We start from the raw sequence: 27420 nt of genomic DNA on the forward strand, positions 1-27420 counted from the left end.
GAAAAGCATGAAGATAGAAATGAACATGATTTCAGTAGTAACAGATGTCCAAGATTCTAAGTAGCCCTCTTTCAGAAGCTACCAGATAATTTAGAGTGCTTTCTTTTCATACTTGAATCCAGCTTTAAAATACACTGCCAAAGAACACAAAAGAAAAAAATAACTGCAAGAAAAATTTACTTAAAACTTACCTGAAGGGCCTCCCTGGTGGTGCAAGGGGTTGAGCGAAGTGCTGTGAAGCTGTCCACAGCCTCTGCAGCATGAGTTCAATCCCCCAGCCAGCCAAGGAGCTACCCACATGGCGCAGCAGACCTCTCCTGTCTTGCCCGCTGCTCCCCTCTGCAGTGTATTTCAGTCATTCTGCCTGTTCTGTTCTCCACCCTTTCTCTGTTGAATCCTCTCATCCCCTGCACCTCTGGCCTGTACCCCAGTTCTTGTATGCATAAATAAATCTTTAAAAAAAAACTCTAAAAAAAACTTACCTCAAAAGGAGAAGTAACCCCTTGTCCCCAAGATGGGATAAAGCTGGCTTCATCTGAATAAGAGCATGAAGATTGGCCTACAGGAAATGATTAAACAAATTAACAATTGCACAAAGATAGCAAACTTCATTTCCAAAATTTCTGTATCATATACATTATGATTTCATATAATTATCTATTTAAATTGAATAAAATTCATGTACAAGTAGTTTATTATAAAATAATGTCTTCACACCTTGTCTTCACATGCTTCATCGAGGATATCAAGGGCTTCAGAAGAAATTGTTTTGTTTTTATCATGCAGCTGAGTCACTAGTAATTCAATTCCCCAATTATTGAAGAATTCAACATTAGCTCTCAATAACACTCTTAAATGTTTTGTTGCATACAGCCTGCATGCCTACAGAGATAAATGAAAACATTAAAAATATCAAAACACTTCACCACGGATGGAGTATATGACTTTGGGCACAGTTCCTCTAATTGAGAGGGGCATAAAAAATAAAATTGATGGTATATGTCTTAATATAAATTTTTTTAGTGCCAGTAAAACAAAATACTTCTCTTTCTATCAAGCTGCTCTTTCATATAAAAATATGGATAATCTATGAAATTCTTTGGAGGATCATTAAAGTAAAATTTTAATGCAAATTTAAATTCCATCTTATATTCTTAGAATTTAAAAATTAAAAATTTACTGAAAATGTACAGCATATTGAATTAATTATACCTGTATAACTATAATAACTAATATATTATATTGATTATAACCAATATGTTATATTATTGGTTATAAAAGGCAATGTTATTGATAATATTATACTTACATCAGTGGCTGCAGTTAGGATTTTGGAAAGGATAACTCTAGCCAACCCATCTCTGCTATAGTCCAAGCTAGAAACAGTTAGTTTCAGCAAATGATCTTGGTTTTTCAAGGAGCAAAGGTTAAGGAGACTAAAAAAAAAAAAAGATTGAAAATAATGCATGTTACTAGAAATTACATTAATGATTCACTAATTTAACAAATATTTTAAAATTCCATATATAAACAAGGTATTTGATAAGAGAAAACATTTCCTAGCAGACACAAAACTTTTCTAAAAGAAAGCATTTAATGACAATTATCACATAAAAAAGTATCAGAACATCAAGACAAGGTTATTTAAAAAACTTTCTTTTGATATTTTAATGAAACATACCAAAAATATGTACAGACTAAAGAGCATTTAAGTTTAGATAGATATTGAAACAATTTAGGGATGTTTACCATTGAAACACACTGCATTTTTCCAGCATTTTGACTCCATGAGGGTGGCAAGAAAGGGTTCCAACAAATAAAAAGTAGTGTTGACTAAGGGTAGTCAATAAACCATTATTTTGAAGACTTCTTTCAGGTTTCATTCCAGATGAGGCATTGAGCCACTGCACAATATCCTTTACTAGATCTTCTAAGTATCCCTGACCATCCTAAAAGTAAATACACATTACATTTTTGCAAAAGGACAGAGTGCCTGTAATTAGAAATATCAACTTTAATCAAGTACAAAAAATTAATGATAATATTACTGATAACAGATTCAATGACATAGTACCTATTGTTTACTTTTTCATAACACAATGACACATGAAGAATGATATTACTTTCCATTTTACATCTCCTGTATCAGTAGATGTTACCAGTAGATGTTAATTTTCGTACAGTATTGATTTCTCCCTGCAGATGTAGTCCCCATAAGTTGTCCCAGCACCACAGCATGCCTGTGATCCATTACCACAGTCCTTGGGCATTTCCCTCCCTGTTTTGATCCCTCTCTTTCCCTCTCCCCTTACAGAGAAAACCTCTGTAAGACATATAAAGTCACATAACTAGTTACTAAGTCAGGATTCAAATCAAGGTCTGTGCTCATTCCCTATGTTTCTAAAAATAGCTTATGCATATTCAGAAAGAAAGGGATAACGTCAATAAAAAACATTTCATATGGAAAATATTCAAAGTACTAGTATTACCTCTTCAGACTCAAGAAGAAATTCTGTAAATTGGCAACCCACAACTGTGAGCTGCTTGGACTTGGCAAAATCCAGATCCAGGTTGGCATATAATTTACTGCTGGGCTTGTAAAAATAAAGTAATCTTCGTACAAACCTAAGATCAAAATAAAATTAGCAAGGTAAGAAACCAACCAAATATTTTAGAATCTTAACCACAGCTTATGTAATGAAAAGGCTAAAAATATGTTTTGAGTCTAAACCATGAAGGTAAATGGCAAGAAATTTAATAAAGGCATATAGCACATTTCACCCACAAACAAAACAAAACAAAAAACCCTTCATTGTAAAGTATATTGTTGTGGTGTAAGAATTTTACGGTGAGATGCTAGAAGGAAATACGTGAAGATGCTAGCAAGAAAAATACAGATAGAGTGTGGCCAGAAGACAAGGTTGGATAAAAATGAGGAAGTCACCTGGACATAAATTTCCTTCTAGTGTATTTTAATGAAAACTTTGTCCCACGGCTCTACAAAATAAATATATACTCAATATTGTAAACAAACGTTACCAAATTACGATTGTCAGTTTTTTACAATGAGGCAAAAAGCCAACCATAACAGATGCAGGTAAAACTTAGGCAACTGAGCCTCCCTGGTGGTGCAAGGGGTTAAGTCTCAGCACTACAAAGCTAAAAGCAGCCAATGCAGCATGAATTCAATCCCTGGCCAGGGAGCTAACCCTCTCCTGTCTTGTTCACTGCTCTCCTCAGCAGCGTATTTCTGTCAATCTGCCTGTTCTGCTCCCTGCTCTGTCTCTGGTGAATCCTCTCACCCCGCCTTCCCTGCACCTCTGGCCTACACCCCAGCTGTTACATGCATAAATAAATAAATAAATAAATCTTTTTTAAAAGCCACAAAACTTAGCCAGCTGAATTTATGAAGAAAGAGATAATTTATGAAGAAATAGCTATTTAATGTTACAATTTTCAACACAATGTTCCAAGATTTCATTTAATTTAGCTAAATTTATTTCATGCACTACAATCTAATCCAATAAAGGTACAAAGTAATTCATAGAATTACAGAAATGAAGCTGAATGAAACATCTGTTTCCTGTTTCCAAAGAGTGTGAGAAGTTAGTTCTACGTTTCTTTATTCCAATGTAACTTATATGTTCTATGTATTTCTCAAAACTTAATATAAAGTTAAATATCATGAATAGATGAGTACAGTCAAATAATATTGTTAATGTAATTATCTCAAACAAGAAAGAAAGGTCATCTTATTCAACATGATCAATACAATAGTCTAAACTCAAAAGGAGTAGAAGCACAAGGGTATATCAGAGAACAAGACAGTAGCTTGAAATAATGTACATGCTGCAACATCAGCACGTTTTATGGAAGATGTAGTGTGCGTCAACTTGGTTACCAGGTAGGTGAAGAGGAGGAAGAATGTATAACCATCTATGGCCAGATGCAAGCAGGAGCAGAAAGGGCCATTATTTGGGGAGGAAAACACTGTGTCTTTATTATGTCATTCTCATACATTAGGGCTAGGACTATTACATGGTTGATATTAGCCTAATTTCAGAAAATTCTCTCAAGTATGACATTTGTTCCAATAGTATAAACTAGAATATAGCTAGCTAGAAAAAAAATAAGTTGCTATGTACCTACTGAATATCAACTATTTGAATGCATGTATACATCTTTAAAACACTATTATTTTTAACAGTTATTAGGCATAAAAAAAATCCAAATAAGAATTTCTTAAATTTAAATGCAAAACAATTTTTACATACCTGTGTAGTTGTTCATCTTTATAGTTTCTTAGGTTTACATTTGGCCACTACAAAAAACATAATATATATGTATTTATCAATTCCCAAACATATAATTATGATGAATTACAATGAATAACAAAATGAAGACAATCAAGTTAATTACCAAAAATTATCTGTCATACCTTAAGAATGGTCCCTATAAGATTCCAGTTCCATTCAAGATTCTCTTTATGTTGAAGGACTTGACTATCTCTAAGATTCATCAAAAGAGCTTCTTCTGTATCCTAAAATCGAGAATTAATTAGAAAAATAAGGCACACTGTCCTCACATCAGAAGACTATATTCAAATTTTTAAAAGAAAAAGATTTTTATTTAAGGAGAAGTTAATGGTGTTTTTTCCTTAATCTTAAAAAGTTGTAAAAATACAGCTCTAAACTGCCTACTTATTATAAAACTTTGAAGTCATTTGAAACTCCATAAACATAAATAAAACTGCAAATGCAAGCAAGTATACATATACTAAAATCTAGTGGTTAACTAAGGAAATAGCTTAAAAATAAGAATTTCATGTTAGTACCTTAAGAACAAATATATCTTTCTGAACTCGGAGATACTGATCCCGTTTCTGGTGTGTTGCAATTGCTTTCTGAATAATGTGATCTAAATGAAGACTGTAAGGCTTAGGTCCTCGTTTTTTCATTTCATGGAAGCGTTTTAAGCAGTTTAATGCTGCACTGGCTCGCCTAATGAGAAAAACATTCAATGAATACAGCAATAGGTTAGCATAATTTTAGAGAGAGCACTTTGATAAATTATTAAAACAAATTTATGGCTAAAGGGTGTTACTGAAAAGTAAATTATATAATCAAAAATTTGGAACTAACAACAACAACAACAACAAAAAACCACTACTGATTTGTATGAAAAAAAACACTAATTTTTTACACTCACCTAAACATGTACTTATTAATCTTTTCTGCTATGGTGATGGGCATTTTCTGTATATTATTTTTAAAATCCCTTCCATAAGGTCAGACACCTAGTTTTCTATATTCTCTTACAAAAGTTTTAAAACTTGGCTTTTACAGGTTAAGTACCTAATCCCCCTAAAACCTATTTTATGAATATTATCAGTTAAGAATACAATTTCACTTATCTGCCATATGGATAATCAATAATACCAGTATCCTGGTATCAATCAACAGTCTCTATTTTCCCCAATGATGATTTAAACTATAAATATTCTTTTTAAAGTTACTTTTAATTCTTTGTGGTACATACATGTAGTTTTCAAGAATTTGGTAGTCATCGAGTCTCAACTTCAGAACTTCTGGTAAATACAAATTAAATCTAAAATTGTTAAATCTTGAGATGTGTTTAGCTTGGCAAGTTTTTACTCTCAGTTAAAGAGAGCTTGCTAAGCTTAAAACAACAAACAAAACACTCTAAGAAGACTACCATTGTCAGAATCTTGAAGGTAAATTTGAATTCCTGATGAAAACACTGAAACTGGTCATAATCTGACCCAGAGTTTAGGGTACCAAGGGCTAGGGAAAGTACATTTTTCTTTCATGACACTACTAAAATAAAAGTTGGAAGCCTTCAGTCAGAACTCAGAAGATTGCTAATTCCCTCAGTTTATAATACAACTTCAGTCTATTAAGTAATAGCATTTTCATTGACAAAATTAAAACTAATAAATAGAATCTACTATGAAGCCCATGTGTATATCTATATTAATAAAGGTAACTAAATTTTTATAATATATTCTATTAATGAAAAACTCATAGTTCCAAAAAGCTAATGAACTATATTTCATGAACATTATACACACACAAAACAAGGCATAAATACATGCTTTTTATGACCATAATAGGAAAAAAGACAACCCTGGGAGAGACATAATCTTTACCAAATGAAAAAGGTTCCTACTAGTACTTCCCAATCAAATTCCTCCATCTTTATCTTTCAAATATTTTACCTTTACCCTTTAAAATTTAAGATTAGCACTGGACTTCCAGCAAAGCTACAGCTGTATTGCCATACTTTTGTTTGAAATTCTATTGTTTACAATATTAAGAGTTTAGCTTATTTCAATGCCCACAGTGTGAATTCTAACAAATCCACGTCTTTATGCTTTGTTAATTTGAAGTAATTGAGATATTTTTAAAAATAACCTGGAATTGCTCTCAAAATATAAAATAGTTAAAAAAAAAAACTCTCAACCAACATTTTCAGTCATCTGGTAGACAGCTTATATCCTTATACAAAAATACACTAGAAAATGTTCATTTTACTAAATTTTATAGCCTAAAATACGTACTGTTATTTGAAAACTATTAATTTTCATCTTTTTTTTTTTAAAGAAAAAGTCAATCTAAGTGGGTACTAAATACAACAACCTCTGCTAGAACTCTGATACTCACAGTCTCTTTTCCTTGGGGATATCAAAGGATGCAGCCATATTCATTAGGGTTGGCAGGCAGTGCAAATGATGACTGTGTGAATGAGGAAGAATTGTGTTTGCCTAAAATCAAATATTTTATAATAGGTGAGAAATGAAAATACTGTGTTATAGATTATCCACAGTTATAATACCCTGCTTTCTTGTTATTACATTAACAGTATCACTAAATATCAAAGATCCTTATTATAACATTGCTATAATTTTAAGTGGTACTGAATTAAACACAATTCTTAATCCAAAAAGGACAAATATCAAAACTGGTATCTATCCAGTGGTATATTATATTAAAAATAACATTTAAAATACTAGATGCAGTACCATAACTTATGCATTAGCAACTTGAGTTTTAAAAACCACCTCTTGCTACATGGACAAAACAGGAGGCAATAACGCTAAGCTAGTAAGTAAGGAGAAAGGCAAATACCAAATAGTTCTGCTCATATGTGGAATATGGGTAAACAAGTAAAGGGTTGGACAAAGCCAAACAAAAAAAAAAACCTAGAAATTTGACTGTAAAATTGAGGTTACCAGAGATAACAGGGAGGGATAGAGACAGGGAAGTGGGCCCGATGGACATGGTGAGGACTAATGGTGCCTCAGTGGTGGGTGCAATGTGTTAACATACATCCAAAGAGATGTGATCCTGCACCTCTGAATCATAGCGTTGTAAACCAATGTTACCTCAACTAAAAATAGGAAAAAAAAAAAAAAAAAGACTTCTCAAAACAGGCTTTTCACATATTCCAAAATTCTTCAAATTAAGGGCCTCCCCTGGTGGCACAGGCGGTTTTAAGTGCTGTGTTGTGAAGATGTCTGCAGCCTACAGCGCCAGTTAGATCCCGGCTGACTGGCGAGGGTCCCACATGGCGGGGCAGACCTCTCCTGTAGCGCCTGCTGCTCCCCTCAGCAAGTTATTTCGTGAGTCTGCCAGTTCTGTTCCCCGCTCTGTCTCTGGTGAATCCTCTCACCCTCCTGCGCATCTGCCCTGTACCCCGGTTCTTGTGTAAAATAAATTTTTTTTAAAAATTCTTCAAATTAAGAAACTTAAGACTCTGCTTTCCACCAATGAAGGTAAGTAAACTAATTAAATGTAGAAGCCAGAAGATGTAAGAATAACCAGCTATGGCTTAAAACCATTATACTCAAAATCACCAATTTTTATATTTTAAGGGATCATAGAATGTTGGTAAATGGAAGAGATTGATGAAATTTATAAAAGAAATTCCTTTATATAAAAGTAATTAATATTCAATATTGATAATCTTATAGGAAATTATATTTTAAGAATTAAAATAAAAATGTCAGACCTGAAACCTGCAATATTACTTAATTTTTTCACAGACAGTGCCATCCCTTCACATATTAAACTAAAAGTTTAAAGTGAAGGAAGTTCAAACAAGATTTCATATTTTTGCATAGTTTTCTAAAGTTAAGGTACTGTCATATGTTGATTTTATTTCTGACTGAAGAAATATCTATAGTTTTGTGATTTCCTGCTTTGTAGGTATAAAGTTTATCCTAAGATAAAGATTTATAGTACTGAAAATACCCATATAAAAATGTGTAAAAAAAATCAATATGCAATATTTTATATTTTCTATATTTGTTCCATTTATAAAAGCAGCATAGATATGTATGATTAGATAATCACATGACTATATCTCAAGATAAAAGGCATTAAAAGGCTCTTTGTAACATAAAGATAAACATTGCAAAAATCCAAACTTATTGTTTGAGATACCATAAAGCAAAACAGATAATATAACCTGTTGTATAAATTAAAATACTAGGGTATAAAAATGTTTAACCAAAGTTGCTAGACTTACCATATGCAAAAGCTCTCCTAAAAGGATAGTAGCTCTAACTGAAATATGATCATCGCTATTTGTTATGACTTCAACCAAACCCTTTGAAAACAAAAGATATTATTATTGCAAAATATATCTCAACATATACACACATCCTAGGTCTTTTGCTCTTAAAGCATTTTGCTAAAAAAAATAAATAAAAGATAGAATGAAATAAAATTTAAAGTCTTACTTCTAAAAGTCCATTACGAATAAATGCAGAGAGGATCAGTGCCAAATAATTGTCCATGAGATCTGGCCTGGAAATAAACCCATCACAGACATGGTTTGACTTGTGTTCCAAACATTACATAACTTAAAATAAAAGCAGTATTGGGATAAACTTGAGCCATTTCATATCTATATTCTACCTGGATCTGGCACGATGAGGAAGAATAGTTTTTGCTTCAGCTGCTACAAAACCATCTGAAAGCCTCCAACTGTCTTGGAATCGACCTGGGTCTAAAATAGATTAGGTAGTTAGTAGGAAATTAGGTATCACTGAAACACATCAAATTATGTAGAATCTTTAGGTATGTGGGCTATAAAGAATTACCTTTTAATGCTATTTTAAAAATGACTCAAAAAATAAAATTGTGTAAATCTACAAAGATCTAACTTCTTTAGAAAACTTTGGAACTTAGGAGTTATTTGTCCAGTGTATTAAAAGAATTAGATAATCTGACAATTACAGATTAGTTTAATTAAATTGCTGATAACTTTCACAAAATTCAGTTTCACGGGGATTAGGTACTTAACCTTGTTTCCTAAATTTAGTCTTATCTGTTTTTTAATTGGTTCATCTTTCTATGAATTCCACTGTTTATTTACAAGATTTAGAGTGATGAAGAAAATACTGAAATTTCTTAGTTTTAGAAATCTATTTCAAGAATTATTTTTATGTTGATTTCATGCCATGATGACACAATAAGATGATAATATTCAAAATTTCAGTGCTTTTTTTATGGGATTCTGTCTCCATTATATAAGTCACTTTAAAATTACCACATGTGCATAGATACAAATGCACTTCAATACTTACCTACACTAAGCAATGCTTCTATGAATTCTTCAGTCACAACAGGTAGAGGAAGACGAAATATATCATAAAGCACTTCAAGCAGACCTCGCTGTACAAGCAAATGAATACATTTCATTTCATTTTCTATAATAAATCTCTGTTTATGAGATTTTTTTTAAGATTTATTTATTTATGCATATAAGAACTAGTATGTAGGCCATAGATGAAGGAGGGTGAGAGGATTCAACACAAGACAGATGGGGAGCAGAACAGATGGAGCCACTGAAATACACTGCGGAGGGGAGTAGCAGGCGAGACAGGAAAGGTCTGCTTTGCCATGTGGGTTAGATCTCTGGCAGGGGATGGAACTTCTGCTGCAGTGGCTGCGGATTAATTCATAGTGCTGAGACCTATGAGACCCCTTGAGCCACCAGGGAGGCCCCCTCTGCTCAAATCACACACATATAGGATTTAAACTTTCCCATAAATCTTCAATTATCCCCACTATACACATAAAGAAATAGGTTTAAAAGCCAGAGGTAATTCGCCCAAGATCATGGAGCTATATGTATCATAAAACCAGGAGTTAAATCTTAGCCAGACTCCGTAGACCATGTTCTTTTCTAAGGAAGAAGTCAAGTGAATTGACCCAACCATACTTCACTCTTATAGAGCTTTTCATCTTTCATCTCCACTGTCTAAATGCTTTTTAGTTCACATTTAAGCAATGCAGCTCTGGTTAACAGTTTCTCTTTTATTTTTCAGATTTTACTGACTTGTCAATCATTCACATAGCTATAATTTTGAATTTGGTTCATAGAGAGAACCGAGAAAAGGAGAAAATTTTGTTCCTTTGAAAAAAATTAAAACAAGAAAATTTAATGGGAAAAAATAAAAAGCTACTTGAAAGAGGTAATTTTTGTCCCTCCAACTTCAATTTGTTAAAAATTTAATACAAATGCCTATACACTTAGGAATTTATCAAATAAACACATAAATATTAAAAACACAATTTTCATCAGAAACAACCATAACAGAAATTATAAAAAACATGGGTCATAAGATGCATAAATACTTTCTTTTTTCCTAAGTGTATTTCTGCATTGTTTGAACCTTTTACAATGAAAATGCCCTTCTGTACTGCTTGCAGTGTTAATGAATACAGTATAATTTAATATTTTAAATATAATTCTTAATAGAGTCATAGTTCCTAACAATTGTATTTCAAATGATTAATATTATACTTAGGATTCAACTAATTCATGTAGCTTTTTGATACAGATTAACGATTCATGAGGAAAAAGCATCATCTGATATCTTTCTTTTTAGGATAAATTTCTTTCATTAAAAAATCCAGGTATGAAACAATGGGAATAAAGTTTACCTACCCTTATTTCCATATTTGGTATGCAAAGTACTCCAATTAGAGATTGTATCCCAGAGTTTCCAGGTTTACATAAATTAATAATACCTAAAGTAGACAAGAAGAATCACTAACTTAAGTTTCAAAAACAAAATTTCTACAGTAGTATATCCATAATTACAAAATCTGCAATCTTTGCCCAAGCCATGATAGTATCTGGTTATAAGTGATAGTATATTTCAAAGATTTTCAGTATTTCCACGTTGGTTAGAGATAATCAATAATTTTATCATTTAAATTTCTTTGATATGTTTCATATCCAAAAAAAGTTGTTGCATCTGTCTAGTGACTCTGTTTGTTGATAAGCATTTCTCTGGGAGTAAGAATATTGGCTATAGTTAAGACAATGTTATATTTCCCTTATTTAACAGCTTTTTTTCAACCTAAACTGCAAAACTTTGCTTGGTATTTGTCTTAAAAATTTAATTGCAAAGTTTATTGAACACACAGAAGAGTAAAACCAACAGACTTCACGTAAATTGTATGGATCAAAATCTTCAGTGACAGTAATGGGTCAAGCAATTTTAAACACATCAATATTATGACAAGGAAAAAATGCAAATTCAATCACCAGCTATCTGAAAATTACACTCACAAAATGCCACAAATAATGACAATTGCAATATTATCTTATTACTGTATTTTTTATCATTCTATTTTAAATAAAACAACAGTAATTTGTGTGTGTGTATGTATGTGTGTGTGTGAGTGTAGAAGAATTGGGGAGTAGGCGAGGGGTACGGGTAGGATGGGGTGGTGAAAAGATTCAACTGAGTCAGAGTGGGAGCAGAACAGGTGAATTTTTACTGAAATGCACTGCTAAGGGGAGCAGCGGGCAAGACAGGAGAGTTCTGTTGTGCCATATGTGGGTTAGCTCCCGGGCCAGGGATCAAACTCAGGCCATAGAGATGATTGTGCTGAGACTCAATCCCTCAGTCACCAGGAAGCCCCCAATGGCAATAATAATTGAACAAAACAAAACAAAAAAGTCAAGCTTTCCTCACCAAATGTTACAAAGCAACAAAGAATAACTTACCTGCCCATGACCGGAATGTTGCTATGATTCCCATTTTACTAGCTAGAAACCTCGCTTCTCTGTCTTCTCTGTAAGGGGAGGGCAGAAAAATAGAAATACAAAATGTTATGAAAAGTGAGTTTTTTCTGCTACTGTAGTAGAACAAGAGCTATCATTAGTTAATGTTTAAATATTTACACAGGAATATAAACATGTTTTAAAAAATCCACTAAGATCAGACCTACCATAAAGGAAATTACCCAATTACATACTGACCCCATTTAAAATCCACAAGGGTTTAAAATAAGCTATAAATTCTGCTTTTTTATTCAGTTCTACATTTCCTGCTCTCTTTCTGAAAACTATTCTTAGATAGCTCATTAACACCTTTAATTGAGCATCAGAGAGAACACCAGCCTGCTTAACAAGCATCTCTAGCAAGGCTACCCAATAGCATAGAAACTTACCACATAAATCTTTCTTTCACCACATGCATTTTCTTTATTTCAGAAGTCTTGCCCCAAATTTATTTGAGCATTTATTTCAAACAAGCAAGCTCAACGATCCATATACTCACTGGAATATTTAAATAACTAGTTATGATTAATATCACCAACTAGTTTCTTTAGATAAACTAATTGTTTATCTAATTATTACACTTGTTCCTTTCTATGCAATAGTTAAGAAAAGTAATCAAGGCAATAGAAGTACTTGTATTTGTCAAACATTTTCTATGTGTGGCCTATGTCCAATTTCAATACCTAACAACAATTTGTATTATTTGTGCTACCTCAACCACCCTACCCTTTCAAATACTCATTTTTGTCTGTGCCACCTTTTTTCTTCCCCAATAAAATTTTTAACACTTGTGAAAATACAGAAACTCCTAGAACTGTGAAAGAAATAAAGGATAAAGAGCAATGAACCACCAGTCTATGAAAGAGGAAAAAAACACTAGAGAAAACACACACACACACACACACACACACCCCGACTAAACTCTGTAGCACCAATCAAAGTGAGAATACAAGTGAAACTAAAATGGGGAGATGGGATGTGGAAGAAACAAGAATAGGACAACTGTGTGATTCATCTTTGGTACTCATTTTTTTTTTAAGTGTTTTTTAAAAAATTTTTAATTTATTTATTTATAAAAGCACTAGGTACAGTCAGAAGCGTGGGAGGGTGAGAGGATTCACCAGAGACAGAGCAGGGAGCAGAACAGGCAGAAGGACCGAAGTACACTGCTGAGGGGAGCAGCGTGCACGGCAGAAGAAGTCTGTGCGTCATGAGGGACCCTCGCCCGGAGGCCGGGGAACAAACTGGCGCTGCAGAGGCTGACGGGCAGCTTCGCGACCCAGCACTCAACCGCTGTGCCACTGGGGAAGCCCTGGTACTCCTTTTTGTAAGAAAGTTAGTACACAAACATATTGATTGCTTGGTAATCCATTCTCTAACCTATTACATAAATTTGTAGTATTATAAAAAATCACTCTTTTCCATGTTCCTTGGCCATTAAAATACCCATGCTCCAGAAACTGCCCAAACTCAAGCAACTTAATGAAAGTACAAAACCAATAGGAAAGAAAGGATTTTGGTGTAATGTATTTTTTCACCTCCAAATTTAAAAAATATCCAGGATTCATCTCTTACTTGTTCTGGTAATGAAAATTCTAAAGACAGTTTACCATCTCCATCCAAGATCAAATGTCCTAATCCCTGAATCCTGTGAATATGCTATCACTTCCATTTTTGTGATTGTTATTTATGAAGCCCAGTAACCCTTAAGATTCAAAGTATTTGAAGAATTTTTGTTGTGTTTGAAGATGTGGCAAATAGTATGCTAAGGAAGGAGGGAAGCACTAGAAGATGAGAGTAGGCCACAGTGAATAGTCAGCAAGGAAACAGGAAGCTTAGTTGTACTTCAGCAAGGAAATGAATTCTGCCAACAACCTGAATAAGCTTGGAAAAGTATTTTTTACCACAGCCTCCAGATAAGATCTTTGTCAGACTTCTGACCTACTGAACTGTAAGCTAATAAACTGATGCTATTTGTTGTAATTTGTTGTACAGCAACAAAAAAAATGCATGTATAATTCTCCAGTGATAAAGTCCAAGTGTTATAAGAAGCAGGCAAGAAAGGGGCTTAAGAATTCCAATTCATACTTAGCAAGAATAAGGTTTAAGTCTTAAACAAAAGAAACCAATTTTGATTTCTTAGCTCAAGTCATGATCTGTTAGGGTGTAATGTGTATACAATGGCAGACCTGATTAAAGACAGGAAACTACTATTTTTAATTCAGGAAAAAAGTTAAAAACAACAAAAATACCCCCAATATTCCAGAATTTCCCCAAATTTAGTGAGGATTTTAAAAATATATACCATCTATCAAAATTAGTGAGTATATCTACAATCCAATAATCTTACTAGAAAAACACTTCATTGCATATTTACTAGTGGCATGTTATTTGCCAACCTTCACAGTGATTTGATCCTTAAATCAATATAATTATAAAGTTATCCCTAATAACTATTGAACTTTTCGAAAAGACTATGAAAATTATTCTGCCTCATTTCTAGAAAATGATTTTTATTTTACTTCCCTATTAAATTTACTCTCAAAAGTCAACATTGTACTTCTTTCTGCTTACTAAATTTGTTAACGCAGCTCTTCACATCACTTCCTATTATTTAATTATTTCAGTCTCTCACTGTAAAATAAACAGAATTTAAAAAATTAAATTAACATCCTAGGTTTCTACTACAGCCTTATATTTTAAGAAAATTCCAAATCTTTAAAATTCCCAAAGCTTCTTTTAACTTTTAAAACAAGTCAGTCATATTATAAGAGAAATGGAACAAGACTACATGAGATGGTAAATTTATTTAAAACTCACACTTCTCTGGCTATATAAACAGTGGGAAAATTTGAAAGTTTAAATGTCAACATGCAACATCTCATAAGTTATTAGAAACAAATGGTACTTACTTGAGCTGTCCTTCTGCTGTATCTGGACTATGTCTGTAGTGAAAATCAGTATAGGGTGCTAAAATTCGCTAATTAAAAAAAAGAGAAAGTAGAAAAAACAACTTATTACATTTAAAAATTAAATATTCTTTCTGTAAAGTTAAAATTAATTCCATCTTATATCTTTAATTGGTAAACTGGGTTAAGAGATGTACTTCTTCAAACTCATCACTGAGGAAAATGTTCAAATGATACTAAATTTTTGAACTTTTAAATGTTCATTTGATGAATTTTCTCATATTAAGTATACTCATATAAGCAGAACCAGAAAAAATCAGCACATGTCAAGTCCCTTTATTCCCCCTTTGTAGTCACTACCAATCCCAACATAACTACTAGGTTGAATTATATTCCCTTTGTTACTAGTATAAAGAAATCAGTTATTTTGGTGTATTGTGTGTTCATCAAACTTGCCAAACTCACTCATTTTATAACTTTAGAGACACTGTATCTCATTTATCAATCTTCATCTATTGACTGTGGGCTAGATTTCAATTATAAATATAATTTTAAATGCATGATATATTACTAGTATTGATTTTGACAATCAGTGATTTGCTCACTGTCTCTCTCTCTCACCCATTTCCTGGCATTTTTCCTTCCTTCCTTCCTTCCTTCCTTCCTATATTTCTTTGTCTTAGATTATCTTAAGGCTGAGTGCAGACTCTCCCTTCAGTCTTTCCTTTCTTCATGTCTGTCTCATTTTTGAAATAATAACATGTATTAATTATCTCATATGTTTTTTATGACTCAAGAATCTTAGGAATGGTTTGGCTGGGAGTTATGGATCAGGGTTCTTCATAAGATAGCAGTCAAGATATTATTCAGGTTGCAGTCCTTGGAAAACTTAACTGGATTTGGAGAACTAGTTCACCCACAAGGTACTACTAACTGAAAAGTAAGACTCCGTTGCTCCCCATGTGCGCCTCACCTTGGTCTGCTTTACTACTTTACGATATAAAGGCAAGCAATCCAAGAGAGTCGATGTGCCTTTAAATTTCCTTTTTCTTCAGTCTGACAAGTTTAGTCTGACCTTTGCTTTTGAAAGATATTTTCTCTAGGTTGGGTTTGTGATTTTTCTTTCACCACTCTAAAGATTTCATTTTACTGTCTCATGGTTTCCATTATTTATATTGTGAAGTCAGCAGTCAGATTTGCCCCTCTGAAAGTAAAAGGGTTTTATTTTGTTTTGTTTTTTCTCAAGCTGCTTTTTTATTTGTTTCGGCATTCAGTAATCTTATCATGATGTGACCACATGTTGTTTTCTTTGTATTATCTTATTTGGAGTTTTTCTGAGCTTTGTGAAATGAAGTTTTATCAGTTTTAGAAGCAAAGATTGTGGTAACTGTCTCTGGATAATTTGCTTCTGCACATTTTTACTTTCTAGAATCTACACTTATATACTACAATTATAATTTTATCTCTTGTGTTGTTTTATTTCCTTATTTTTTCCCCATGCTTTACTCTAGATATCTTTCAGGGTTGTTTTTAGTTTACTGACAATATCTTCTTATACAAGGTGAATTTTCCGCCTCACTGAGTTCAGAACTTCAGGTACTGTATTTCTCAGTACTAGGATTTTTATTTGTTTTGCTTAGTATATGCCAATTACCCGGTGAAATTTTCCATTATTTCCTCCATTTTCTTCCTCCTGTTCTCCATTTTCCTAAACAAATTAACCATGATTGTCTTAAGCCTTTTTCCTCTAAACGTAATATCTACATCACCCCATCGTATGTTTCTACAAAATAGTTTTTTCCTTTTTCCTTTTTTTTCTGTTATTATGGTCATGTGATTTTTGATGATTAGAAATTTTTGATCAAAATGTTGGACACTGTGAATTTTATAAATGGCTCCACCTGATGTTACCAATCATAACCGGAGTTGATGTATTCTGTTCTCTGTCAGGTTGGTTAAGAGAGGTGAAACCCTTACCCTAATCACCAACTGAGTTAAACTGATTATACACTGAATTCTTTTAAGACTGGGCATGCCACTGGTTTTCCTGGTTTTGCCAAAGTACAGTACTCCAGTACTGTCAATAGAGAGCTTAGCAAGTATTTTTCTCCTCAGCTATCAGAGATTAGAAATTTTTCTATACTGTTCCTAAGTTTTGAACTTACATTTTTACTTATTCATCCAGAATAGCTTCAGAATTTGAAAAAATGTCAAAAACCAGGGAATCAGCTAAGAAATATGCAGTTTTGTCACTTAAGCACAACACAACTGCCAAAAACTCTTCTGGTTTTTCTAATCCCACCAAAAGCCTATCTGAATTTTTAACTACTAATTATATCCTAACTAGTATGTGGCCGCAGGGGGGAAAAACTACATATAATCAATTCACTACTTCTTAAGACTCCTCTGGACTTTTGCTGTGACCCTTCTTCCCAGGAGGCCTTTGCTCTTATGCACTAGAAACTGTAGCACATTCAACTATGTTTTCTTCAAGTTTTGACATTGTTGCTACTTTCTTATTCCAGTAAATATCTGGAGAGGTAAATCAGACTTGGTATGGGGACTTTTCATGTCTCTAGATTTGTTATTCTATACTCATATAGCCACCAAATACTCTGATCTTCTACCTAGATTTAGGTCATATTCTTAGCCTCTTGCCTATGCTCAAAATCTGCAAGTGTTTCCAAAGGAATGTGTAGATCTTCAAGACAACTCTTAGTGGCGCAGCAGTTGAGCGCTGGGTTGCGAAGCTGCCCGCAGCCTCTGCAGCGCTGGTTCCATCCCAGGCTGCTCCCGGGCCACGGGAGGAGGGTCCCGCATGGCGCAAAGACCTCTCCTGCTGCCCGCTGCTCCCCTCAGCAGTGTGCTTCAGTCCTTCTGCCTGCTCTGCTCCCTGCTCTGGCTCTGGTGAATTCTCTCACCCTCCCGCACTTCTGACTATACCCAGTGCTTGTATAAATAAATAAATAAATCTTAAAAAAAAAAAAAAGACAACTCTCAAAGAAATCTACCTGATAAAGAATTTCACTCCCTCTGATCTCACTGCTTTCACATCTTTATGTGAAATATATAATTTTTAAAATTATTCTACTTTTCTAGCTTTTCACTATGAACTATCCTACCCTGAGTTTAAAAAACATGTTTTTTTTTAACTTAAAATTTAAAAATTACAATTTACAACCATTACAGACTGTATATTCTAATAACATTTTATAAAGTTCTCAATTTTTTCTCTCTGAAGTAAAAATATATCACATATAATAGGAACAGAATCAGAGCACATTAAAAATGGGATGTTTAATAAGAGGAAAATTTGGTAGAGAGTAAAACTGAAAAAGTTTCATTTTATGTAGAAAAGAAAATCAAAGCATCGGTTTAGTATAAAATTGATAAAATATAGCAATAGTTGACACTACAATGAAGATGATGATAATGAAAAACACCCAAAGCAACCAACATATTTTGAGTATTTATTATGTTCCAGGTACTAAATAAAAAATTGTATGTATATTAAAGTTAATACATACAAAGCACCTACAACACTACCTAACTTGTTCTAAGCTTAGAAGTGTTAGCTGCTGCTATTAATGCTGCTGTTGTTGTCATCATTAATCAGATAATATTAATTCTTCACAAGAATTTTTTAAGTGAAGTCAGAAGGAAAAAGATAAATATCGGATGGTTTCATTCATATGGGGAACATAGAGAAATGAAACAAAGGATCAGGAAAGAGACAAAACTTGCAAGATGACAGAAGATACGAGACATATAGCAGGGGAGTGGTAGGAAGAAGTGTCAAAAACAGGGAAGGGAAAATCTCCCTAATTTTAGTTTTTCCTCTTGATAAAGATTTAAACACACTGAAAAAGATTTAAAATTTAAAAATGCCAGTTTATTCCAATGAATAATGTATTTTAAATCACTTACCAAGAATATTCTACTTAAATTTGTTAATGATATATAGGTTAATGTTAATTTTTAATCTCAAATATGTCTAATAGCCCTAATAACATTAGAAATAGAACATTTAAAATAAGTTTCACAAAATGTTTAAAAATAAGTAGACAGTTATTCTTTTACATACTGCATTATTTCATATCCAAATACAAATGAATCTTTGATTTACATTTACTCTGAATGGTATCTAAATCAGACACCACCACTAGTAAACTGTAAAAATATAGTGATAATTCTATTTTAGCCTCCACTAAATGCATTATCACAAAGGAGTATATAGTAGCCTCATTATTTTAGACTAACTATAAAAAACACTGAATGAGTAAAAATATTTTACTGTATATATATATATATATTTTTTTTTTTTCAAGAATATATTCTTCGTTACTAGCACATGTTTCCAAGTTCAGAGAAGTTTAATAAATACTGAATAATTAGTTGGAGCTATTTACACAGGATGTATTGAAGTCCTTCAAAATAAATGGCCTTCTTTAAATAAAAATTAAATATTAATATCTTACGTAACCTTGTGCTCTATTTTGCTTAGTACACTTTTCACAGATAATAAAATATTCTCTGTACATATTCATAGAGTACTCTTGAGAATATTTTCAATTCAGTCCAAACTAAATGAGCTACAAAATATTGCTGGGAATAAGCCAATCTTGGTTAATTTAAGTTTGATTATGAATACTGTGTTGTACCGATTATTTACTTTAAATTTTCAATGTAAAAGGATGTATTTTAAGTCATATTTGAAAATTAGAAAAGAATATGAAAGTTCCTACCTCTAATTCTACATCAGCTCGCACATACTGTCGGGTCTTTGGATGATTAAGGAGGTGCAAAATTGTAGTAATGAGGGCCTCATTTATTCGACTTAATTGGCAATCAATCACATTTTTCAAGATGGTGTTTAGTCCACCTCGAAGGGCCACCACTTCTGGATTCTGAAGTGCTAAAATAAGAAAGAAAAACTTAAAATATTATATTGGGGTAATTAATAAAAATAAACAGAAAACTGGGCTATTTATTTTAACAATTTCCTCTCTGATATAAAAAACTTTCTAGTTACTAACATTTAAAAGGACATGTGGATAAATGTATCTAGTCAGCCACTCAATATACTTCCCCAAACCCAAACTTTTTTAATCTCATATCCTTTGTCCATATTTTATGGTAGTGATTCTTCTTTCCTATCAATCACAAGAAGTTACTTTATATAGTGGGAATATTAGCCATTTATCTGTTTTAAGTCCCTTATTTGATTTGTAATTTAGGTCAGATTTTAAGCTCAGAATCTCTTCATTTACTTCAAAAATCAAACATTTTGTTTACATGTACTCAAAAGCAAGTATGTATGTTTTACACGAGTTCAGATTAACATTTCCATTTTCAATCTATCAAGAAACTGAAACACATTTTTTCATATATTTAATAAATTATACTAGCATACTTTTCATACTGAATTTTATACTTTTGATATATAAAATTTTTCTATATATACAGTCTACAATTATTCTTTTTCACATTTCTATCTCTTGATAACCTGGGTAGTAGTTTCTTCAAATTTATTAGAAGAAAATCTTTCTCTTCACTCCATTCATTATTTTTAAAGTATGTTTTAATCATTGGTTCTTCTTATTCTTCTTGCTAAAACTGAAAATTTGGCATCTTCTACTTTTTCCTAAATTGAGGTAAAATGACCTAGTAAAATACACAGATCTTAATGGTATACAGTTCAAAAAACTTGAATAATGTCTATATCCAGGGAACCAATATCCTTTTTACCATCCAAGAAGTTTCCCTCACATCACTTAGTCCCTTTCTGGTACACTAGTCTCATTTTTACAGGTATATGTAAGTTGTGCCTTCTTGAGAATTAAACAAATTCAAAAGTACTCCCCAAACACATAATTCATGTATTTTTCCTATTATTTTGTTTGTCACAGTTTTTTTTTTAATACACAAAATAAATATATCAATCTGTATTTTCATGTTTCCACTCTGCTCAATTACGTACTCTGTTTCTGATTCAGTTTTCTAGATAAATCATCCACAATGTCTTTCCAATATGCAAACTTCATTTATTATACTGTCTTACTGTACTACAGCTGAAAGTTTTTCAAATGCTAATTAAAAGCTAAAAGGATGTAATATTTGTAATGATCTACAATTAAAGTGTATTAATTTGAGAGATTCCAGAATGTTAACAAAGTAGTTTCGTAATTATATATGTGTAGAGGTATGTGTATATACATCTGTGTGTATATAAATATATATTTATATGAAATGCTACTTTCATAAATTGGTATTTTCTATATTTTTAATGTTCTTGATCAGATTACATTATAAAAGAATTATCTATTCCTTGAAACAAGTTTTTAAGATAAAATATCTAAAATCGTGTTTTTCATCAAGCACTTCCATGGTTTTTGATCTAACATGTTTTCTAAGTTTTGCTTTAACTAGAAGTTAAAATTTCCTCTGAAGTCCACTCATTTCAATAAGATTTTCAAAAATATAAATTGATTTAAAATTCCTGTAATATTCTCTTCCTTAGGTCTATATTAGTCTTCTGTTTCTCTGATCTTAACATTTTTCAAAAATTTATGTATTTTTTTCCTATTTCTAAGACTTCAATTCACTGTTGTTTTTTCAGCTGCTAACCTTGAAAAAGTTTTTCTTCTTTTTCTATTTCTTGGGTTCATTCACTTATTTTCATTACTTATTGCTTGATTATAAAAGCATTTTATGATGAGACGTTAACTGTGGGCATAATTTTTTAGGCATCCCATACATCGACATCATCAAATTTTTATTATTTTCAAAATTTAATTAAACAGGACCTCCCCGGTGGCGCAGCAGTTGAGCGCTGGGTTGCGAAGCTGCCCACAGCCTCTGCAGCGCCGGTTCGATCCCTGGCCACTGGGCAAGGGTCCTACATGGCGCGCAGACCTCTCCTGCCGCCCACTGCTCCCCTCAGCAGTACATTTCGTCAGTCTGCCTATATTGCGCCCTACTCTGGCTCTGGTGAATTCTCTCACTCTCCCGCTTCTGACTGTACCCAGTGCTTGCATAAATAAATAAATCTTTAAAAAAAAAAGTTTAATTAAACAAATTTCTGAATTTGTCTCTAAACCAATAGAATTGTAGACCATATTTTAAAATCCTTAGTGACAGTTTGGTTGTTGTTTTGCTTCTTTTTTTAAAAATTCTTTCATTAATTTATTATATCAAGAGTGAATATACCATTTCTACTTTTGGTAGAAGTCTCTTGTCATTTGAAATTTCTGTGGTTTTAAGTGTAGTGAACTGTTAAAATCGTTGACTAGTTATGTATTTATTGTTCCTATTAATTTGTATGTAAGTTATTTGTGACATTCATTTTTTTATTTGTTCTGGCACTACGCGTTATCTTAAAATCTATAGCTGCTAAAATCCTTGTTTGATATCTTTTGATAACTCAAAACTCCTTTCCTTATAATAATCAGAAATATTCATCCGTATTTTCACCCACTTAAGTCCCTAATGCTTTTGCATTTACAATATTTTTTTAATGTATGATGGATTTTTATTTTTTTAACCCACATTAAGATGTGGCTAACTAATCTGTCTGAGTTAGATTTTAGGAGATTTTATTATAATTACTGGGATTTGGAATTCCTACACACTAAATTTCATTATGAGTAAAACTTTGAAATTCAGAGAATTTTAATGTCACTTTAACAAGTCCTCTACTTCCTTATCAGGAATGTTCTACTTTTTTACACGTTTGTTTCAATAACTAAGGAATCATGTATTAAAAGTATTAAGAAAGGTTGTAAATTCTTTCAAAACACTACATTTTTATTACTTGAAGAAAATTCTGACCTAGTTCACAGATAATAGCAATGCACGCTCGGACCATTCTGTCTCTTTCTTGAAGTCCATCATTTCCAACCGCTATTAAGGAGTTAGCCACAGAGCTAGGAAATAAGGAAGCATTCACAGTAATCATCTGCAACAGGAGGAATCACAAAATGAAGTTATTTGCTTCATAATACATTTTAGAAACCATTTTTAAATAGATCTTATTCAAACTGAGGTATTTATGACCTTAGAATATTTATAAAATCTAGCCATCAATTTAAATTTTCTGTTTAATATAAACATAAAATTAATATAACTAATAATTTATGCAATAAATGAAAACAATCATTATCATGAAAAAATACTTTGACTTTTTTCCCCTAATAGCTCATATTATATACTGGTTGACCAACATGATGTTTTTGTGATTAAAAGCTCCACTATAATAGGAACTATATCTTAAACAACTTTTCAGTACATAGACACAGTAAATAGGTGGTAACAACAGCTGTCAACATACTGCTACACTATTATATTCCCGACTCTTTCCCCATATACAATCACCACCAAATCCTACCAATTTACTTCATTTTCCCAACTCCCTCTTCCATCATTTTCATTGATTTGGGCACTCATTTTTTTCTCAATTTGCTGCAACAGATGCTATCTCCTATCTCTAGCCATCATTTGTTGCTCTGCCAGAAAGCACAGCTAATAATAATCAACATTTTAATATTTAAAAAAAATTATGAGAATAGTATACATCTGATGATAAAACTGGATAAATCTCAGTTTACATTAAAAGTATAACTGGCAATATAACATTTGGAATATTAAAAATAGATACATACAACATCGATTTAGAAATCAAAAAACAAATTATATAATTACTATTTAATAAAATAAAGACTATTTAATAGATGAGCTATTTCAAAGTAACAGATTCCTGAAATGGGTGCAGGAATCACTTCTGCCCTGGGTGATAATAAAATATGGGGGGAAATTATTATTATTTTTGCATAGAAGAACTGGGGTGTAGGTCATAGATGTCAAGGGTAAGAGGATTCACCAGAGACATAGTGGGGAGCAAAACAGGCATTTTACTGAAATACACTGCTAAGGGGAACAGTGGGCGAGACAGGAGAGGTCTGATGTGCCACATGCGGATTAGCTCCCTGGCCAGGGATTTAACTCAGACCATAAGGGTAATGGTGCTGATACTCAACCCTTAGGCTACCAGGAGGCCCTGGGGGGAATTATTTAAATGTTCCTGTATGTTACTGGATTTAGAATCCTAATGGAAAAATATGACTTGTGGCAATTGAACTAAATGAAGGATATATATAGATTTAAGTCTTATAGAAAATCAAAGGAGAGATCTGATTAGCTAGAGTACTTGTAAATGGTTTAAGTAGCACTATATAATACTGCAAAGTTCAACTGAATTCATAGAAAACTGTTCCACAACTATAAAATAGATTTTCAATAACCAAAAGTATCTACAACAGTTATCACATTCATTTTCAAATCAATATTTTCCACTAATGAGAAAACAGGGAAGTAAAAGTTAAAAAAATATAGCACTCTTCACAAGTGAGAAAATTCCAACTTATTATAATACTAATTTGATTTCAATACTTGTTTCACTTCCAAGAAGAAGATTAGAAGAAAAATTCCCCAAACATTAAGAGGCATATAATGAATTCTCGAAAGAGTTAGTTAGGATGGCAGACAAACTGACTTTCAGAGCTAAATCTACCATCAATAAACCATTATCTTGGTTAAATCAATCCCTACTGTGTCTTAGTTTTCCCCAGTTATTAGGTGAGGAGGTATGTGACCATATAATTTCTAAATTCTCAAGTTTAAAATTCTATTCTATGAATCTCAAGTGTCATGTTACAGAAAGAAAACTTGAAATTTATATTATTACAAATAAAATCCTCTTCTTAGTTTCCACAGGAAATACACAAACAACTCTTACATTCTGTGTATATGAAAGAAAGCTTTACTCATAATCAATGAATATTAAGTAAGGGAAAAGTCATAAAATTTATTCTATTTAAGTAAAAAAAAAGTTTAATCACCTTTTTTGTTTTGATAGGATATATAAGAAACAAATTATAGATCATGAGTAGGTAATAAATTTATAGAAATGATATAAAGGAATTAGAGAAGCACTGAGTTCTCTACAGGAAATGTCTGAAATTTGAGTTAAGACTATAGAATGAATATAATGTGGAAGGGGTAGAAATGAAGAGAGTAGGAAAGAAGCAATCATGATAGTATTGGTGGCACTCAGTTTGCCTATATGCACAATGACATAGTGATAAATGTGATAATTGGTTGGACCAAAAGTGGGCTCTGAATGCCAAGAGAAGCAGATTGTGCTTAATACCAAAAGGACTCACTGGCCAACACAGGTTTGGAAATTTGTAGAACTGAGTATTCCTTTAGCTTTACCATTATCTTAGCATGTATCAAAGGCAAGTGATTTCCCTAAATGAATCCCTTTTAACTATAAGAAATCTGTGACTGAAGAAATAATGACTAAAGAAAATGAGAGCTTAAATCAGGCAGGAAGTAAAATTTTAAAAGGAAAAAGAGTAACAACCACTAACCAGTGGGAAAATTACATCAAAAATGAGAGACAAAAATCAGGAAGGAGTCTACAGTTTGGAAAGTGAGAGGAAAAACCAGAGACACCTGGAAAAAAAAAAAAAAAGCAAGCAAACTATCCTTCAAATGAAGGAGATAGGTGAAAGAGAAAGAAAATTTATGTGAGTATCCTTTAAATACTGATAGAGCAAGTTATCCTAAAGCAACAAAGGTTTCTGCCTTTCTTTTAAAATATAAGATTAATACTTCTACAAAAAATTAAAAAACTTTTGAATGCCAAAAACTTCAATGACTTAGTAATCAATATTAACAATTTCAACTAGCTCAGCTGTCAAGATGTCCTGGGGGGAAGAAAAAATGTGCTCCATTGTTAAAAGTACAAATGAAATCATAGTTCCTCTGGCCAATAGAGGCCACTGTTTTATTCAGCAAGTGTGCTTTCCCTTTAACTGCTGTTATCTAAACCAAGTAGGGATCCTGCATGACACTCTTCTTCAGACCCTGCATTCTACCTCCAATTACAAGAGATTTTTTTCTATTACTGATTCACAAATGATATCTGAATCAATTCACTCTTGTTCTTCAGAAGACAAAATAATACTTTTGTCATGGGATTACTAAACTATTAATGGTTTTTTCCCAATATTTTATAGATCGTAACTTGTATAAAACATTTTCATAAAGTTGAAATAAAACATTTACTAAATAATCCAAAGAAGCTGAATTTAATTGAATTGTCTGAATCGATTCGGAGGAGTCTTTCTTCTGAATGTGATTTAAAGTGCACCAATTTTCAAAGTGTGATTCAGGAAACTAAGGGTCCCTACAATACTTTCAAGGATTCTACAAAGTTAAAACTATGTCCATAATAATACAAAGACATTATTTGCCTTATTTTATACTCATTCTTTTACAAGGACTTCAGTGAATCTGGAATCACAACAGAAAGAACGCAGGAGCAAATGACAATCCAATTATCTTGTATCAAAATAAACATTAAAGAGATTAGCAAAAATCAAAATACTACTACTTTAATCACTAAATTATCTTTTTGGAAAATACAGTTACTTTTTATAAAAGTTCATGTTTCCATGTAATAGGTTTATTGTTATTTTTCAAAAGTTTGTATTTTAATTTCTCACTTTTAATTCCTAGTGTTACAAATCATTGATATATATAACTCACACTAACCAATTTGTTCTTCAGAAACAAATTTTGTTTTCTGGTCTTGAATTCTCAAAATCATGGCAGTAGGAGGGACTGTATGAATAAGTAAAAAACAAATCCAATCTTTGAATTTAAATATGAAAATTCAAATCATATCTTGATAAAACAGTTTACAAACAAAAATTTTGTAATCTATCTCCAATATTACTCTCAGAATGGCAAACTTCTTTTAAGACATATTACTAACCATAAACTATAAAAATGAATGGAAAAAAAAGGGGGGTCTACTTAATGTACAATCTCAACAGTCCACCATGCCAGAGCACTGAATTAAAAGGTGGAAAAGAGCTAAACTCAATTAAATAATTTTCAATGTTTTTAGAAACACTGATAAGCTTAATATTTGATATTTTTACATTAAAAAATATATCTCATGAAGAAACATGGTAACATTTTACTCAACCAGTGTTCTAACCAAGTTAATGCTCTGTTCCTTTATCAACATCACATCACATTATATTTAACAACAACAAAAACATTCCTTGAAGGCCTCTCATTAGAAGTATTACGGATTCTCCTTAATACCTCCTCTCTTGCAGAATTCAGACTGACCTTTTATCCTACACAATGGCCTGAACTGTTTATTGCAATTGCCAATGGATTATATCCAAATTCATCTTCGAAACAACCAGCTGTTAAATATTTAAGACATCCATTTAAAAGCATTAGCTCCAAATACACAATTAAAGAGAAAATCAGAGTGGGAGCAGGAAATCCTCTTTCTTTAATGATGCATCAGAGCAACAAT

At 32.3% G+C, this 27420-nt stretch overlaps 1 protein-coding gene across 1 annotated transcript in view; it reads right to left on the reverse strand.

Moving 5' to 3' along the window:
* RICTOR (RPTOR independent companion of MTOR complex 2) overlaps positions 1 to 27420 on the reverse strand; it is a gene marked incomplete at both ends in the record, with an annotated part of 102336 nt that overhangs the window by 25533 nt on the left and 49383 nt on the right. The window contains 18 exon segments of the mRNA XM_084233711.1: positions 483 to 559; positions 718 to 882; positions 1310 to 1436; positions 1750 to 1949; positions 2490 to 2625; positions 4275 to 4321; positions 4439 to 4540; positions 4835 to 5000; positions 6684 to 6784; positions 8551 to 8631; positions 8765 to 8831; positions 8943 to 9033; positions 9614 to 9701; positions 10981 to 11063; positions 12052 to 12119; positions 15021 to 15088; positions 19763 to 19932; positions 22848 to 22974. Of these exon segments, the coding sequence (XP_084089837.1) occupies positions 483 to 559; positions 718 to 882; positions 1310 to 1436; positions 1750 to 1949; positions 2490 to 2625; positions 4275 to 4321; positions 4439 to 4540; positions 4835 to 5000; positions 6684 to 6784; positions 8551 to 8631; positions 8765 to 8831; positions 8943 to 9033; positions 9614 to 9701; positions 10981 to 11063; positions 12052 to 12119; positions 15021 to 15088; positions 19763 to 19932; positions 22848 to 22974 (1964 nt within the window).

Source organism: Talpa europaea (genome assembly GCF_964194135.1).
Source record: "Talpa europaea genome assembly, chromosome: 5".
NCBI lineage: Eukaryota > Metazoa > Chordata > Mammalia > Eulipotyphla > Talpidae > Talpa > Talpa europaea.